This window comes from Macaca fascicularis, chromosome 7 (genome assembly GCF_037993035.2).
Source record: "Macaca fascicularis isolate 582-1 chromosome 7, T2T-MFA8v1.1".
NCBI classification, from domain to species: Eukaryota; Metazoa; Chordata; class Mammalia; order Primates; family Cercopithecidae; genus Macaca; species Macaca fascicularis.
Window position 1 is genome coordinate 131,233,769 of NC_088381.1, and position 15,627 is coordinate 131,249,395.

Here is a 15,627-nt window from a genome sequence, read left to right on the forward strand (position 1 = left end):
TTCCTTTTCTAATACGCTCATCTGTCAGCTCTCAGTTTTACAAATAGAATGTCAGCCTTATTCAAATGACCCCATCAAGTGGGTTTTAGCCCTCTTTTGGTTGTCACGAAGGGGAGACTCTCATCTTCTAAGCTGACCTGTGGACTGGCAAGGCTTTCCAGCAAGACTGGCAAAGTGCTCTCTCATCTCTGTTCCCTTGAAAGCAGTTATGGTCTAAAATGGTTTGGTGGAAACACTTCAGACATATTTATTAATAAGCATAAGTGTTCTCTGCACTTAAAAGAAAGATTTTACGTCAAAATCAAAAATCTCCCTTAAGTTTCTAAAGAGAAAGACTGGGCCCTGGGGAGGACAAATTACTTTTCAAGGTTACGTAAGTGAATTCTCCAAGGAACTTTAGTAAAAAGGCTAGCATTCCTGTTTGTCAGTCTCAAGTGGAAAACATTAAAAACAAACCCTTAATTGTAAATGAAACTCCTATAAAATTGTATTCTACTGAAGACACACCTAATTTCAGAAAATACAGAAACAAGATACTAATTCAGATAATCGAAAGGTTGAATAACATACACAGAGTAGACCCCTTTGACACATTTGAACTAAAAATTATTCTTTTGTCTATTTTTAAAGATCCCAAAAGATCCACAATTTGTTATAATCAGTAATTTTTTTACTTTTTTTTTTTTTTTTTTTGGGTGACATGGTCTCGCTCTGTCGCCCAGGCTGGAGTACAGTGGTGCAATCTTGGCTCGCTGCAGCCTCCGCCTCCCAGGTTCAAGCAATTCTCGTGCCTCAGCCTCCCAAGTAGCTGGGATTAGAAGCGTGTGCTGCCACACCTGTCTAATTTTTGTATTTTTCGTATAGACGAGGTTTCCTATGTTGGCCAGGCTGCTCTCAAACTCCTGGCCTCAAGTGATCTGCCCACCTTGGCCTCCCAAAGTGTTAGGATTACAGACACCGGCCACTACATCCGGCCAATCAGTAATTTGTATAGGCCACAGATTTAAATCAAAAAGGTATGCAGGAGCAGTCAATTAGCTGGGCAATGAGCACAGCCAACCATTCAACAACCACATCTCAATGTCATTTTGTTGTTTTGACCTCCTGTCAGGTATTTATAGTTTTTTCCTTGCAAAATGTGTCCCAGAAAAGGAAGCGTACTGCTAATTATGAAGTTAATAAAAAGTGAAAAGGTCTAAAACTATGCTGTGTTTTGGTCAGAAATGTAAGTTGGATCAACTAAAAAGTAAAATGTTAAACTTCATGATAGGTGACTATGACATGAATGACCTATCATGAAAAGAAAAAGAGATTTCTTATACATTCAATGAGTGCCCTCATTAGTGCTAAAACCACCTAAAACCGAAAACGGGAAGGTGACTAATTTGTGCTATAGGAATTTACAAAGGAAAGGCAGGACTCTTGAGACCAAGTCAGGAGCCTTGTTCCAAAAGCAACAGATGGTGAAGGCAACAATGTGCCTAGTTACCTAACCTTTACTATGAATGAAGGTTGATTTACAAATTTTAAAAGTTTCCTTCACCTGATCCAGCATTAGTGGGTCATATTTCCCCTTGAGCTAAAGAAAGGACCAAAGGATAATAACCTTGAACAGGATGTCAACACAGATGAAACCAGCCCATTTATAATACCGTTTCTGCCTTTATATCCAAAAGGGCACCGGTCTCATTACCATTCTTCATTGTTTCTTTGGTTTTAGGGTTTCAGATAAACTAATGGTTAATATTCCTGCAGTAATCACAGTGTAAGCTAGAGTGGTTTTTTGTGGTAGAACTTACGAGTTTCAGAAATTGATTTGGTCCTGTATTTTATAGAGTCATTAAGTATGGGAAGGATTAACTGTAATATTGAGTAAAACTTTATTGTACTTTAGGGGAAATTTATGTCTATGGTTACCATGATTTAGAATAGTCAAAAAGCTCTTGCAAATGGCAAGAGTGGTCCGCAGGGTCTTCTTTGGAATACAGAGAAGACAACACACTGAGGCTTTAAAGACATCTCTTTCCGTGTCCTTTCCGCCGTAAGATGTGAGACGACTGAGAAGACCATCTTTTTGTTGTTGTTAAGTTTCTTCCAGACTAAACTGTAATTCAATGAACTGGCACCAAAGATTAAGAATAAGACATAACAATTCACCCATTCAAAAAAGTAATTATTTTTTGGATTGTGTCACAATCTGGGATATACCTACGAAAAGCACAAATAGTTTTACAAGTTTCTTAGATTGCAGATAGTATGTCTGGGACCTTAAAAAAAAATCAAACATCTAAGATAGGAAATCAACTACAGTGTTTTAACTAATTTACCCAGTCTTAGCAATGGAGGCAGGAATACATATGCATAACATGCCTGAGTAAGAGCTGAGAAAACAGAGCCCCCAAAAGTTTTCCACGTAACAAAGGGAAATAGTACATGTGTGTACCTGCAGAAACTTTGAGTTGTCAAAGCAGGACAGACAGACTTGCAAATTTACGTCAGAAATTCTGAAGTAGAGGGAAAAAACTCTTAGAATATCTCTAGGCTTTCTCTCTCTGCTGCACAGTTTGTTTGCTCTTCAAAAAGTCAACTTGAACCATGAATACATTTCTATGAAAATGCAGCAGCTTCTGCCTAGGGGTGAAGGTGTACAAGGTATTATTCATTTTCTTCCACCCCTTCCCCCTTGCTATTTGTCAAGCAACCTGAGGATATTCTGACTCAATGGAAGGGTGACTTTGGGGTTCAACATGTACAAATTTCCTTGCTCTATTCTTTCGAGAAAGTTTGGCCTTGAGAGAAGGCAGCACAAGGGAGGAAGGAGCTGGAAAATTACCAGTATGTATTATACAAGTTAATACAATACAGACGGCTCTAGTGCTGGAAACAGAGATGCAGTGATGCCCCTGATCCATCCTGGCACATGAGTATGATTGGAAAACATGGCCTTCTCAGTGCAAGAGAACAGAATTGGCCTTCACCCAAGCTTTCTCTCAGCTGTTACTCTTCCTTACAATACTGTGAACGAAATAGCTATTACAGTTTGGTTTTGTCCTTCTAACGAAAGAAACACATTTGTAGTTAACGTGAAGACAGGCATACAAAGTTCCCAGGGTACATACTGCTAAAAATGAGATATATATTCTGTGAGCTAATCACATCCAACTAATAACTAATGTGAAAATAATTCTGTGCTTTGTTTGAGGCTCTAGAGGGCAGGATCATAAAGAAGCTCTAACAGACGAATAAGAACTGCTGGCTGTACCTGCAACATGGGGTGGGGGGACACTAAAGCATCACACTGACACTATTTTATTCTTTTGGCATCCTAATTATCAAGAGTAAGAAACATAAAAAGCATTCTCTAACTTTCCATTAATGTACTCTAATTTGATTTCTTGGTGAATAAAGGCCTTCAAGGAATTCCCATGCTAATCAGCTAATGAGTTAATGGAGTTTTCTTTTAGAACGAATGGTATTTCAAAGTACCTGTAAGTGTGGCCACGATGCCTCAAGGGTAGGTTCATCTTCTTCTGGATCAAATTCATTGCTGTCACTAGGAGGGAGAGTTCTGAATATATTGCAAGATACCTAAAAATAAACAAGCAGCAGAGTTAACGGGAAGCACCTTCTGCGCAGTTTTACACAAGGTCCTTGGAGCCAAGCTGAGGGGAACCCAGATAACAATGCACAAGGAACATCACCAAACTAGAATAAGGACCTCTTTCTACAGGCTCTGAGGTGGGGACCACCTCCAGGCAAGCTGGGAAGTAGCAACGCAGCACCATCCTACTCTCTTGAACACTATTCATTGTCCTTATTTAACCCTTTCCACCCTAGGTTGCCATGATTTTATACCTCCCATCAAAGCCTGCTCTTGGTTACTTACCAGTCAAGCATGTTTCTGATTAACCAATTGACACTAAAAAATAAATAACTGCTAATGGGCTTCATGTACTTCCCTTATCAGGCATAGTCACTATTTGCAAACTTATGATTGAAATAATGGTGAAATTTCAGGCTTTTCTAATAACCTTAAAAATATTCCTTATCTGTCCTCAACGAGTTGGTTTACAAAATAGTAACGATACCCAGAGCAAAACTGTATCTTTGATATAAACCTCTATAAACTTTTAGGTATTCCTTAACCATAGGCAAGATCCAAATTAAACAATGGTTGTTCAAAACATGGCCATGAGTTGGTAACTGTTGAAACTGGGTGATAAAGAGATGAGGATTCATTATACTATCTATTATTTCTATATACGTTACAACACTTCCTCTTTTTTTTTTTTTTTTTTTTTTTTTTTTTTTGAGATGGAGTCTCGCTCTGTCACCCACGCTGGAGGGCAGTGACGCAATCTTGGCTCACTGCAACCTCCTGCCTCCCAGGTTCAAGTGATTCTCCTGCCTCAGCCTCCCGAGTAGCTGGGATTACAGGTGCATGCCACCACACCCGGCTAATTTTTGTATTTTTAAGTAGAGACAAGGTTTCACCATGTTGGTCAGGCTAGTCTCGAACTCCTGACCTCAAGTGACCCACCCACGTCAGTCCCAAAGTGCTGGGATTACAGGTGTGAGCCACCACACCTGGCCTATTAAAAGATTTCTATAGTAAAATGTTTATGTTTTAAATGTTGTTGCTACCAGTCTCAGGATTCCTTTCCAGTTTCTGTTTCTTGCCCCACTCACCCACTCATCTTTCTCCTAATGACCCGAACATATCCCTAGATCTGAAGAATAAGACGGGGAGGGACAGGAGAACATGTGTAAAAAGTGAGAAGGGAAAAAGAAAGCAGATATTGCATCAGAAGCCTTTGCTGGCCTTCCTATGTAATGCAGAAAATACTGAGCTATCTAATATGCTGCTCTGAAAGAGGAATGAAGAAAGGCTTTGGGGTACCCATATAATCTGAATGTGTACATTTCTAGTGCCTAGAACAGTGGGTACACATAACAGGCATTTAATAAGTATTTATTTCATAAATATATTTTTATTTATTATTTATTTCATACTTATTAAATGCCTATTATGTGTACACACTGTTCTAGGCACTAGGAAAACAGTAGTGAACAAAGCAGATAAAAATCCATGCCATCATGGAACTTACTGTATTCTAGTTAAAGCCACAATTATCCCCATTTCCTAGTTATGGAAACTGAGCTCAGATGTATAAGCTATGGGAAGGAGATCCAATTCTATTTTAGTGCAATGGGAGGCCATTAGTGGATCTTAAAACAGAGAAGTGGCATGATCTGATTTCTGCCTAAAAAAAAAAAATCACTCCAACAGCTATGTATAGAATAGGCAGGAAGAGGACAAGTTAGGCTGTGAATGTGACAAGGGATGACGCTGGCTTGGCAAGGATGGTAGGGAAGACAGACAGAAATAGATTGATTCAAAAAGGTAGTGCTTTGCTGCTGGCTTGGATATATGATGTGAAAGAAAGAATTAAGGACAAGATATAGATCTGAGGCCATAAACTGAAGATAGAGATTACTGGAAAAGGGAAAAGTTTATTTCTTTGCTGGCTTGTTTTAGCGGAGAGATCTAGGGATCTAGTTAGAGACGTATTAAAGGAGCAGTATCTAGGAAGCAATTAGAAATATGAAGTTGGACCTCTGAGCTGGACAGGTCAGAACCAGAGACATATAAGACTCAGCAGCATATAGATAATACTTAAAGCCATGGGACCAATGGGATCACCTTGGAAAGAAGTAAACAAAAAGAAGAGAAATGGTCAGCTGGGAGCAGTGGCTCACGCCTGTAATCCCAGCACTTTGAGAGGCCAAGGCGGGCAGATCACAAGGTTAGGAGCTCAAGACCATCCTGGCTAACACGGTGAAATCCCATCTCTACTAAAAATTAAAAAAATTAGCCAGGTGTGGTGGCGGGCGCCTGTAGTCTCAGCTACTTGGGAGGCTGAGGCAGGAGCCAGGTGTGGTGGCAGGCACCTGTAGTCCCAGCTACTCAGGAGGCTGAGGCAGGAGAATGGCGTGAACTCAGGAGGCGGAGCTTGCAGTGAGCCAAGATTGGGCCACTGCACTCCATCCTGGGCGACAGAACAAGACTCCATCTCAAAAAAAAATAAAAAAAATAAAAAGAGAAAAAAGAGAGAGAGAGAGAGAGAGAAAGGGTCCTTGGGCACCCAATATTTAGAAATTAGGTAGAAGAAGAAGAGCCAAGGAGAGCAAATGAAAAGAAGCAGGTGATAATAGAAAAGAACTAGAGTTTGGGGTCTCAGAAGCTAAGAGAGAATAGCGTTTTAAGGAAGAGGTCAAGAGCAGCAAATGCTGTTCAGAGGTTGACTAAGAAGAGCACAGAGCAGTATCTATTGGACTTGGCGGTCCTATGAAGTGTACACTATTATGATCCCTAATTTACCACTGAGGAAATAGAAGCATGGATGTTGTTAAGCTCTAAGGTTACAATTAGTAACCAGGAGAGTTATAACTGGACCCAGACTGTCAGGAAGAAAAGGTACACCAACTTTCTTATTCATTAGCTTAGAGGACAGAAAAAAATGATCATATGAGAATACGCTTTTGCTATGGCTAATGACAGCAAACACAGTTCTATTATTTTATTTTTGTCCCTTCCAGTGATTACTAGAAATTATTTTTATGAAGAAATAAGTGACTTTTCAGGTAATGACTTCCCTTCAACCAGCCAGCTATAATGTAATTGACAGGGCAAAGGTTCTTTAATTACTCAACTTTGAATCTTCATTAAACTATACATGTATTTCAAAAACTGAGTCTTCATCCCAACTAAGTCATTTATTATGTACTGCACTCTTTAACAAGTGTTTTTCCTCTCCTAAGACATGAAAGTAAACCATGAGAGGGGGAAAAAAGGGGCTTCTCTACACTAAAAAATCTGGGTAAAGAAACAGAAACTTCTCTTCCTTTGTACTCCTGGGCATATAAACTCTCTTACAGTGCCCACCACATGCTGCAGCAACTATCTGTTTGGTTATTTGTCTCTCCTTACTAATAACTAATCAGGAATATACAATACATTTGTCTTCCCACCATATACTCAGCATTTAATAAATATTCACAAAGTAAAAGTCTGGATATATTAATAAAGCTGTGTATTGTGGTTTTGCTTTAAACAAATTTCAAAATTGTCTAGGTAACTTGAATAAATCCAAGTTATTTCTAAGGATGTTCATCCCTGTATTGTGTTCTCATCTTCTGACTTGGTCAAAACTTCCTCTCTCAGTTAACACAGCAAAAGAAGGCCACGTTGGGTAAATAATCCAAAAGGCAGGTAGTTCTAGAAGTATATACATCTCATTTAGCTACACACTGTCATTTCTTCAGATTTATCTTCCTGTCATGCTTTATTTAGTTTACTTCTAAACATTCACCAGATGACGAATGAGGAAGCACATGTCTGCTGGGTTGGACAATTCAGAGTTGACTGGATTGGTTAAGTAGTTCTTTACCACAATGGGAAAGAATGGCAAAGCATATCAAGTGTCATGGAAATGGCCAAACCTTTGACCCAGCCTGGAATATACTAGGTACTTAATAAAAATGTTATAAATGAGCCATTACTCCCATCCTTGAGAATTTGCCCTGAGAAACTAATCCAAGACAAGAGTGAAAAAGCTACTTAAAGCTGTCACTTGCAACATTCTCCAAAAAATGTAAAACTGAAAATAACCTTATGTCCAGCATCAGAGAGGTTTATCAACTCAGTGGAATACTGTGCAGCATTAAAGATGATGGCTCTATGGGAGTACCAAAAAAAAGTTTATAAATAAAGATTTATATGGAAAGGCAATTGAAAATTGTGTGACTATAAGGATAAGAATGGAAATGGTTAACTATAAATGGAAATTAAAAGCTATATTAAAGCAAGAGGACTATGGATGATAAACACAGTCCTAAATCTATAAAAAGCATACGTTAAAGACATACACTATGTGAGTTACACCTTCCACTCCAAGATGAAAATGGGTCTTGAACTTGTTTATTATATAAGACTACTGCTGCCAAGCGAGAGTTAAGAACCACAGCCTCCAGGAGTGCCAAAGGTTTATCAGAAAAAAAATATATATATATCACAGCCTCCCACAATACCAGCGAGCTTGGCTCATGAATGAATGATTTAAGAATTACATGAATGAACCAGTTTAACTGTACAGTTGAGCTCCAAAATCATAAATTTAAAATCAGGTCATCCATGGACGGGCTTCCATTGGGGTGCGGGGGAGGAAGAGGGGAGGAGTGTCTCTAAATCCCCTGATTTATCTGCAACAGTTTGTATATTAGTCCAATTTGGGAAAAGTCCAGTTGCCTTCATCAGATTTTCAAGACTTCCAAGATCTAAAAACGGTTAAAAACCAAGGTCCTAAATAGTAAATTTGCTTCCATTAAATCTTCCTTTATCACTGACAGTCACTTTTAATTTATAGTCTATGGTTAAATGGATTATTAAATAGGTAATGGCAGTTGCATACTTACCCAAATGTATCACAGCCATGAGTAACCACCAATATTACTCCCCACCACACAACAGTTTTGTGAAGAACCTATGCGGCTAGGTTAAAATGCATTCAGGTATTTCCAAAGTCACAGTCTCTATTATATTAAAATACATGAGGTTCTAGCCCTACGCCTCCTATTTTATTCATTCAAAAGCAGACTACCAAAAATGTACAAAAGGAAATTTTAAAGTATATTAGATAAATTTATTTTTCAAATATTGTATTTTAAACTATACTGGTGTCACTGCAAAGTAAAAAAAGTTTAAGAAACAAATGCGGCCGGGTGCGGTGGCTCACGCCTGTAATCCCAGCACTTTGGAAGGCCGAGGCGGGGGGATCACGAGGTCAGGAGATTGAGACCATCCTGGCTAACACAGTGAAACCCCGTCTCTACTAAAAATACAAAAAAATTAGCCGGGCATGGTGGCGGGCGCCTCTAGTCCCAGCTACTCGGGAGGCTGAGGCAGGAGAATGGTGTGAACCCAGGAGGTGGAGCTTGCAGTGAGCTGAGATCGTGCCATTGCACTCCAGCCTGGGCGACAGAGCAAGGCTCCGTCTCAAAAAAAAAAAAGAAAAAAGAAATAAATGCCTCTGAGGTAGTCTAATTCCTTTTCATTCCAAAGATATTAGAATACACAGTGGATGTTAGGATCAAACTAAAGGCTTGAAGGGGCTGGGAGCAGGGGCTCATGCCTGGGAGGCTGAGGCAGGAGGATCACTTGAGGCCAGGTGTTTAAGACCAGCTCTGGTGACATAGCAAGACCCCCCCACCTCTCTATGGAAAAAAGAAAGAAAAAAAAGGAGGCTTGAAGGCACTGGCCTGGCCTCCAAAAAGTGGCTATAAGGACAAAGCGAGGCTGAAGGGATGGAAGGAAAGGATGTCAAAACCTGGACAACCCCTCTTCAAAGATAGAAAACCTCCACTAACGAGCTTTTAGAATCAGATCAGGTTAGAAACTATCTCATCCAGCCCCTTCATCTTAGAAATAAGGAAATTGTGGTTCAAAGAGCTTGCAAGTTTTTCAAGGTAACAAATTACCATGAAACGCAGAGTTCCCAGGGAGAGTTCCTAGGGTTCCTTCTGATACACCATTTCCACCCAACCCTGAACTGTGGATGGACCTGACTTCTTTATTTCTCTCTTTTTCCTCTGATCTTCCCTACTCCCATTTCTTTTTTAACATTTTTACTACTCTCATTTTCTCATCTCTCCTTTCTCATCATCTCCTTCCAAGTTTTTTTGCCTGCCAGTGCCACTCAAAGGATGACTCAGCATTAACAAAGAACTATAACGATCTCTTCATCCCCACTGCTGGTTCAGACCTCCAGCAGCAAACATCTTGATTACCGCACTGTTTCCTTTCCGGTGTTCTCTTCCTCACATCCCTTCTTTTTGTCTCCCCCAATTGGATTTTGAAGCACTTAAGGACTCCTTATTCATCTCAGAATGTCTGGCACCTAATATACAATAAATGAAAATAACTGGGGGTGCCAAATAGAATTCAGGACACTGGTGAAATCTGACTTTCAAATAAATGACAAATAATTTTTTAGTATAAGTTTGTCCCATGCAATATTTGGGACAGTCTTATACTAAAAAAAATTCACTATTTATCTGAAATTCAAATTTAATTAGAGGCCTTGTATTTTTATTTACTAAATCTGACAACCCTAAAATAACACTAATATTAAGAACCTCTAACTGCTTGCTTTGAGGGTCCAGCTGCTCATTTTTCAGTACGTTAGTTTACTGCTGGCTATTGTTAATTACGGTGCTGCAACAAAAACCAAAACAGTCAAATTCTTGGCCAAATGTGAAAGATGAGACTACAAAGTTTCCGCGTTCATGGCCTCATAAACAAAAGAGGAAGAAGCATTTAGGCATATTTTTATCAGTTTTTGATTAAACTTACTACTTTTTCACTTGCAAGAGCAAAATACAACTGTTATATTTCTAATAGTTCTTTAAATTACTGCAGAAAAAAATTCACCATTCCCAATCCATTTCCATAGAAATTACTAGTTTTGCACTATGATTTTGACTGGCATTTTATTGTTGTTAAGGAAAATATTATAATAGAACAGAGTGTGGCTAGCACCTAAGAGCTACTCATTAAATATCTGCCAATATTAATAAAAAATGTACAAAAGATAAGGATAATACAATGAATGTTTTTTTAAATTAATGAATACTTTGAATTTCCTGTAGTTATATATTTGCTAAGATTTGAGGGTCTGGCACACTGGGCATGTAATGTGATCAGGGGATCACTTGTACCACAGTATAACAAGTCAATTTAAATCATCTTTGTGATTTAGAATATATTTTCTAGACGGTTGAGTATCATCTCTCTTGAATAAAGGCAGAACTAGCTGACCTTAAAGATGTTTCCCCCTTTCATCTGTGAAACTGTAAGTTCATACAATTACACAATATTGCAAGCCTATCAACTATAAATACAAAGAGAATGTTATTATGGCTATAAAATGAATTTTAAGATTACATCTAAAAGGTAAATTTTCTAACCAAAAAGACTATGTGAATGATGCTAAACAGAAAACATTCCAGCAAATTTAAAGCTGCCATTATTTCTCCAGCACTATTCACATTAAGACCTCATGCAAGTAACAATTTCAATGATATCCCTGAGTTTTCTCATCCAGTTTAAGCATTCATTCATTCAATAATTCATTATGTATTAAAAAGAAACCAAAATGATTTAATCATTTACAACCAGGAGACACTTAGGCCATCATGTATTATTACTTTTATTGTTGTTGTTGTTGTTGTTATTATTATTATTGAGATGGAATTTCACTCTTGTTGTCCAGGCTGGAGTGCAATAGCACGATCTTGGCTCACCGCAACCTCCGCCTTCCCAGTTCAAGTGATTCTCCTGCCTGAGCCTCCCGTGTACCTGGGATTACAGGGACCCATCACCACACCCAGCTAATTTTTTGTATTTTTAGTAGAGACGGGATATCACTATGTTGGCCAGGCTGGTCTCGAACTCCTGACCTCAGGTGATCCACCTGTCTCAGCCTCCCAAAGTGCTAGGATTACAGGCATGAGCCCCTGCACCCAGATCTATTATTTTCATAATATTTTACATTAGCACAAAAGATGGATCTAAGTAGATATGGTAAAATTGAACCTTGAAAGAAAATAGGCAAATCATCAATATTTACCATGAATGCCATTTTTAAAACACAATTAAATCTGAAACAAAAATATGAATATAAGCAAGACTTACTTTAAATCTCTAAATCAGACATTTAAACACCTAAGACTATTTTCAAACATACCAGAATTTATATTAAATATTCAACCCTAAGGCCAGGAGCAGTGGGTCGTGCCTATAAACCCAGCACTTTGGGAGGCTGAGGCAGGAGGATCACTTGAGGCTAGGAGTTGGAGACCAGAGTGGTCACAATGTTTTCAGAAAACCCGTGTCTACATACATACATACATAAATATTCAACCATAAGAACTAAAATTCTAACAAAATTTTCTAACATAAAAATAATAAACAATAAACAACACATATATAATGTCAAGTTACTTTTGGTAACACCACATTTAAGAGTTGTTAATGGTCTCAATAATAAAGAACCTTTCAAATCTGACATCTTTAAATGTCAGCTCCTTTAAATTAATTATAGATAATTATTGATAAACATAGAAAGATCCCAAAGCATTTGTAATTATGCTTGAGGGACTCAGAATCAGAGCAGATAAATATCTTTTAAGCCGATGCTTTGATTAGGAAACAAATGGCAAAATTTGTAAGCTTTCAATTACCATTTAATTTAATTCACTGGTAATTTGTTCAATCAAATAATTTGTTTCTAAAGCCAAACTATGTATCTTAATCACCATAATATATTGTAGTTTCCACTTCAGACTAGGTATAAAGTCTTTTTTTAAACCTTGCCATCTATATGAACTAACCCAGCTACTTAAAAGTTTTAAATCTGAATTTAAGAAACCATTCAAATCTGTTATTATAGCATAAAGGCATGTCCTGGCCAGGCATGGTGGCTCACGCCTGTAATCCCAGCACTTTGGGAGGCCAAGGCAGACGGATCACAAGGTCAAGAAATCAAGACCATCCTGGCCAACATGGTGAAACCCCATCTCTACTAAAAATGCAAAAATTAGCTGGGCACGGAGGCACATGCCTGTAGTCTCAGCTACTTGGGAGAATGGGGCAGGAGAATCGCTTGAACCCAGGAGGCAGAGATTGCAGTGAGCCAAGATCACGCAACTGCACTCTAGCCTGGTGACAGAGCTAGATTCTACCTTTAAAAAAAAAAAAAAAAGGGGGGGGGGGCATGTCCTTAACACCTAATTCTAAGGAGCAGAAAATTTAAACTTAAGTCAGTTTGACAATTTCCTAGAATAGGCCATCCACTGCAGGTCTAGCTTTATTGCCTAACATATTAAATATTTAACTGTATTTGCTATGTAATATCATCAATAATTATAATTTTCAGACATTATTATTCCAAACATGTTCATTTGAGTTACCTACGATTCCTTGAGTCAAAACCATCTCCTCAATATCCTTGTTTATCACAAGTGTAGATCTCAGTTGCATGATGAGAACTATCTGAAATACTGTAACATATAGGTGTGATCAAGCCACTCCAGCAAGCCTGTCCATATCTTTATCATAAAACTGCATTTGTGGACAAAGCTCTATACTTTTGTGAAGATGTTCACTTAACCAATGACAGAGTGCATTGTTTACATGTGACTAAGAAACAAGCAGTTGTGACAGCTGTGAGGTTTGTTTTACAACATCTAGAAATCTGGAAGAGGATTTAAAAGGAGATTTCTAAAGCGAGTAATTACTTTAGAAATAATTAGTAATTATTGTTACACATTTTGAAATAATTAGTAATTATTCAAATATACTTTAGGAAAAATTAGTAATTATTGTTACACATTTTAATGTCACACTTAAATCTGTATTAGCAGGGCTTTCTAGGACATAACAACTATTCTATTAAACCTGATTCTGAAATGAGGCAGAAAGAACATATTAAAATGATCAAAAGTTTAACAGGCAATTTAAGAAAAGGAATATCAAAAAAAAAAAAAGCTTAAAACTTATGATACCCAATTAGAATTTTTAAATATAGCCAGTATTCAAAAGACAATATTAAAGTAATAGAAGTCTTAGCCATGTACTATTTTCATAACACACAAGAAAGACATCATTTTTATTTATATTTCCTGTATCAAGTATTTATTTTTTACTCTACTGGGTATACCCTACAGATTTACACAGACCAAAAAACAAACACCGTTTTCATTGTGATTGCTGCTTACTCCTATTAGAAGCAGTCAGAGTATTTAGTTGATAATTGTTATGATGAATTGGTATAACTAGATTTAACATACGGTGATTGCTTCTATAAATAATTTAGTCCCCTTAGACAAGGAGTTTCTAGAAGATCGGGGCACTGCCAATTGTATGAAAGAAAGGAATCTGTCCATGAGATATCAAGAATAGAGAAACAATAGAATTTGAATACAGATCAAATGTAAATACAGGCATGGTTTGGAAGACTATGTCAACACTTCATTAGAAGGGGACAAAAGGGGAAAACTGAGTGAAAGAAAGAATTTTGTCTTTTGTTTCCACTCTCCTTGACCTGTGCCATGTTCATCAGATGACAGAGGTGCCATGGCAGGAAAAGAGAAGAGACTGGGGAAGGGGAGGGAAGAAAGAAAGAAAGATTCGAGGGAAAAACACATTTGAGTTGGCCCCCTCTATGTAGTGATCATTAATGCCAAACTAGTATAATCAAGTTAATACAAGCAGAATTTATAACAGCTGCAAACTGGAAACAACCTAAACGTTCATCAAACAGTATAAAGGATAAGCAGTCATAACCAAACCCCCCAAACATATATATGCTGTTTAATTCCATTCATATAAAGTTCTAAATTAGGCCAAACTAATTAAGCTTTAATTAAGTATTAATGTCAGAAGAGAGAACTCAAACTTAGAAAGTCTTAGCCACAGGGCCCTACACATAGCTCTTAATCACAGGGCCACATACAGTGGTTTTTTTTTTTTTTTTTGAGACAGGGTCTCACTGTATTGCCCAGGCTGGAGTGCAGTGGTGCGATTACAGCTCACTGCAGTCTCAACCTCCTGGACACAAGTGATCCTCCCACCTCAGCCCCGCAAGTAGCTGGGACTACAGGCACGTGCCACCACACCCAGCTAATTTTTATATTTTTAGTAGACATGGGGTTTCACAATGTTGCTCAGGCTGATCTTAAACTCCTGAGAGCAGGCAATCCACCTGCCTCAGCCTCCCATAGCACTGGGATTACAGGAGTGAGCCACCGTCTACAGTCATATTTAAAATAGGGGCTCTGTGGGTACATGTCACCAGCTGACTAGTGGGCTTGCCTACAGTGAGACTGGCTGGGCTAATTCCTTACCGCTTGTTCATGCCCCTCCCTCCAGAACTCCTTTGTAGGTTGTGTCTTTAGGTCTTTTCTCTTCGGTTTGCCTGATTCTCCAGAGAAGAATCATCTAACCTCCTGGCTAGAGGGCGTAAGGTATCTGGGAACTGTGTGGGTTTAGTCTCAATTCAACATAGTGTCCTACTTTCAGAAAGGTGCACACTGCTCTCAGCTGTGCGTAATGTCCCCAAGTCTAGATTCCCTCTAGTTTAGCCTCTCCAGAGAGTAAACCTTCAGTGTTCTGCTGGGATTTGAGACAGCAGTTACATGGCTACCTGGTTTTGGGAGAATGGGAGAAAAGGAATTCTGGCTGCTTCTCATACGGACTTTCCAGCGAATCTCCTGTTTCGCCCCCATGCACCCTTCCTTTGAGAGGTTATCTTTCTGAAGCTCCTCGGAGTTGTGCACATGACTTGGCTATGTCTTGACTTTCCTTGCTGCTGCTTCGGGTTCCGTTTTCTCTGATCAATCAAGATAGTAACCACTGTTCATTTGCTTTCTAGCTTCTAAAATGTTAATTTTGAGATCTCTCTATTTTGCTTTGTTCTTGTGGGTTTTCTTTCTTTTCAGTAATAACTTTTTTATTTCAGTAATTGTGGGGAGATTTTAGGTAAAAAAAGTAAACATACGCATGAGTTC

The 15,627-nt window shown here is 38.4% G+C and overlaps 1 protein-coding gene across 6 annotated transcripts in view; it reads right to left on the bottom strand.

Moving 5' to 3' along the window:
* PPP2R5E (protein phosphatase 2 regulatory subunit B'epsilon) overlaps positions 1-15,627 on the bottom strand; it is a 172,973-nt gene that overhangs the window by 48,882 nt on the left and 108,464 nt on the right. For all 6 annotated transcript variants that reach the window (XM_005561447.4, XM_005561448.4, XM_005561446.4 and 3 more), the window contains exon 4: positions 3,487-3,588. In XM_005561447.4, the coding sequence (XP_005561504.1) occupies positions 3,487-3,588 (102 nt within the window). The remainder of the gene's footprint in view (positions 1-3,486; positions 3,589-15,627) is intronic.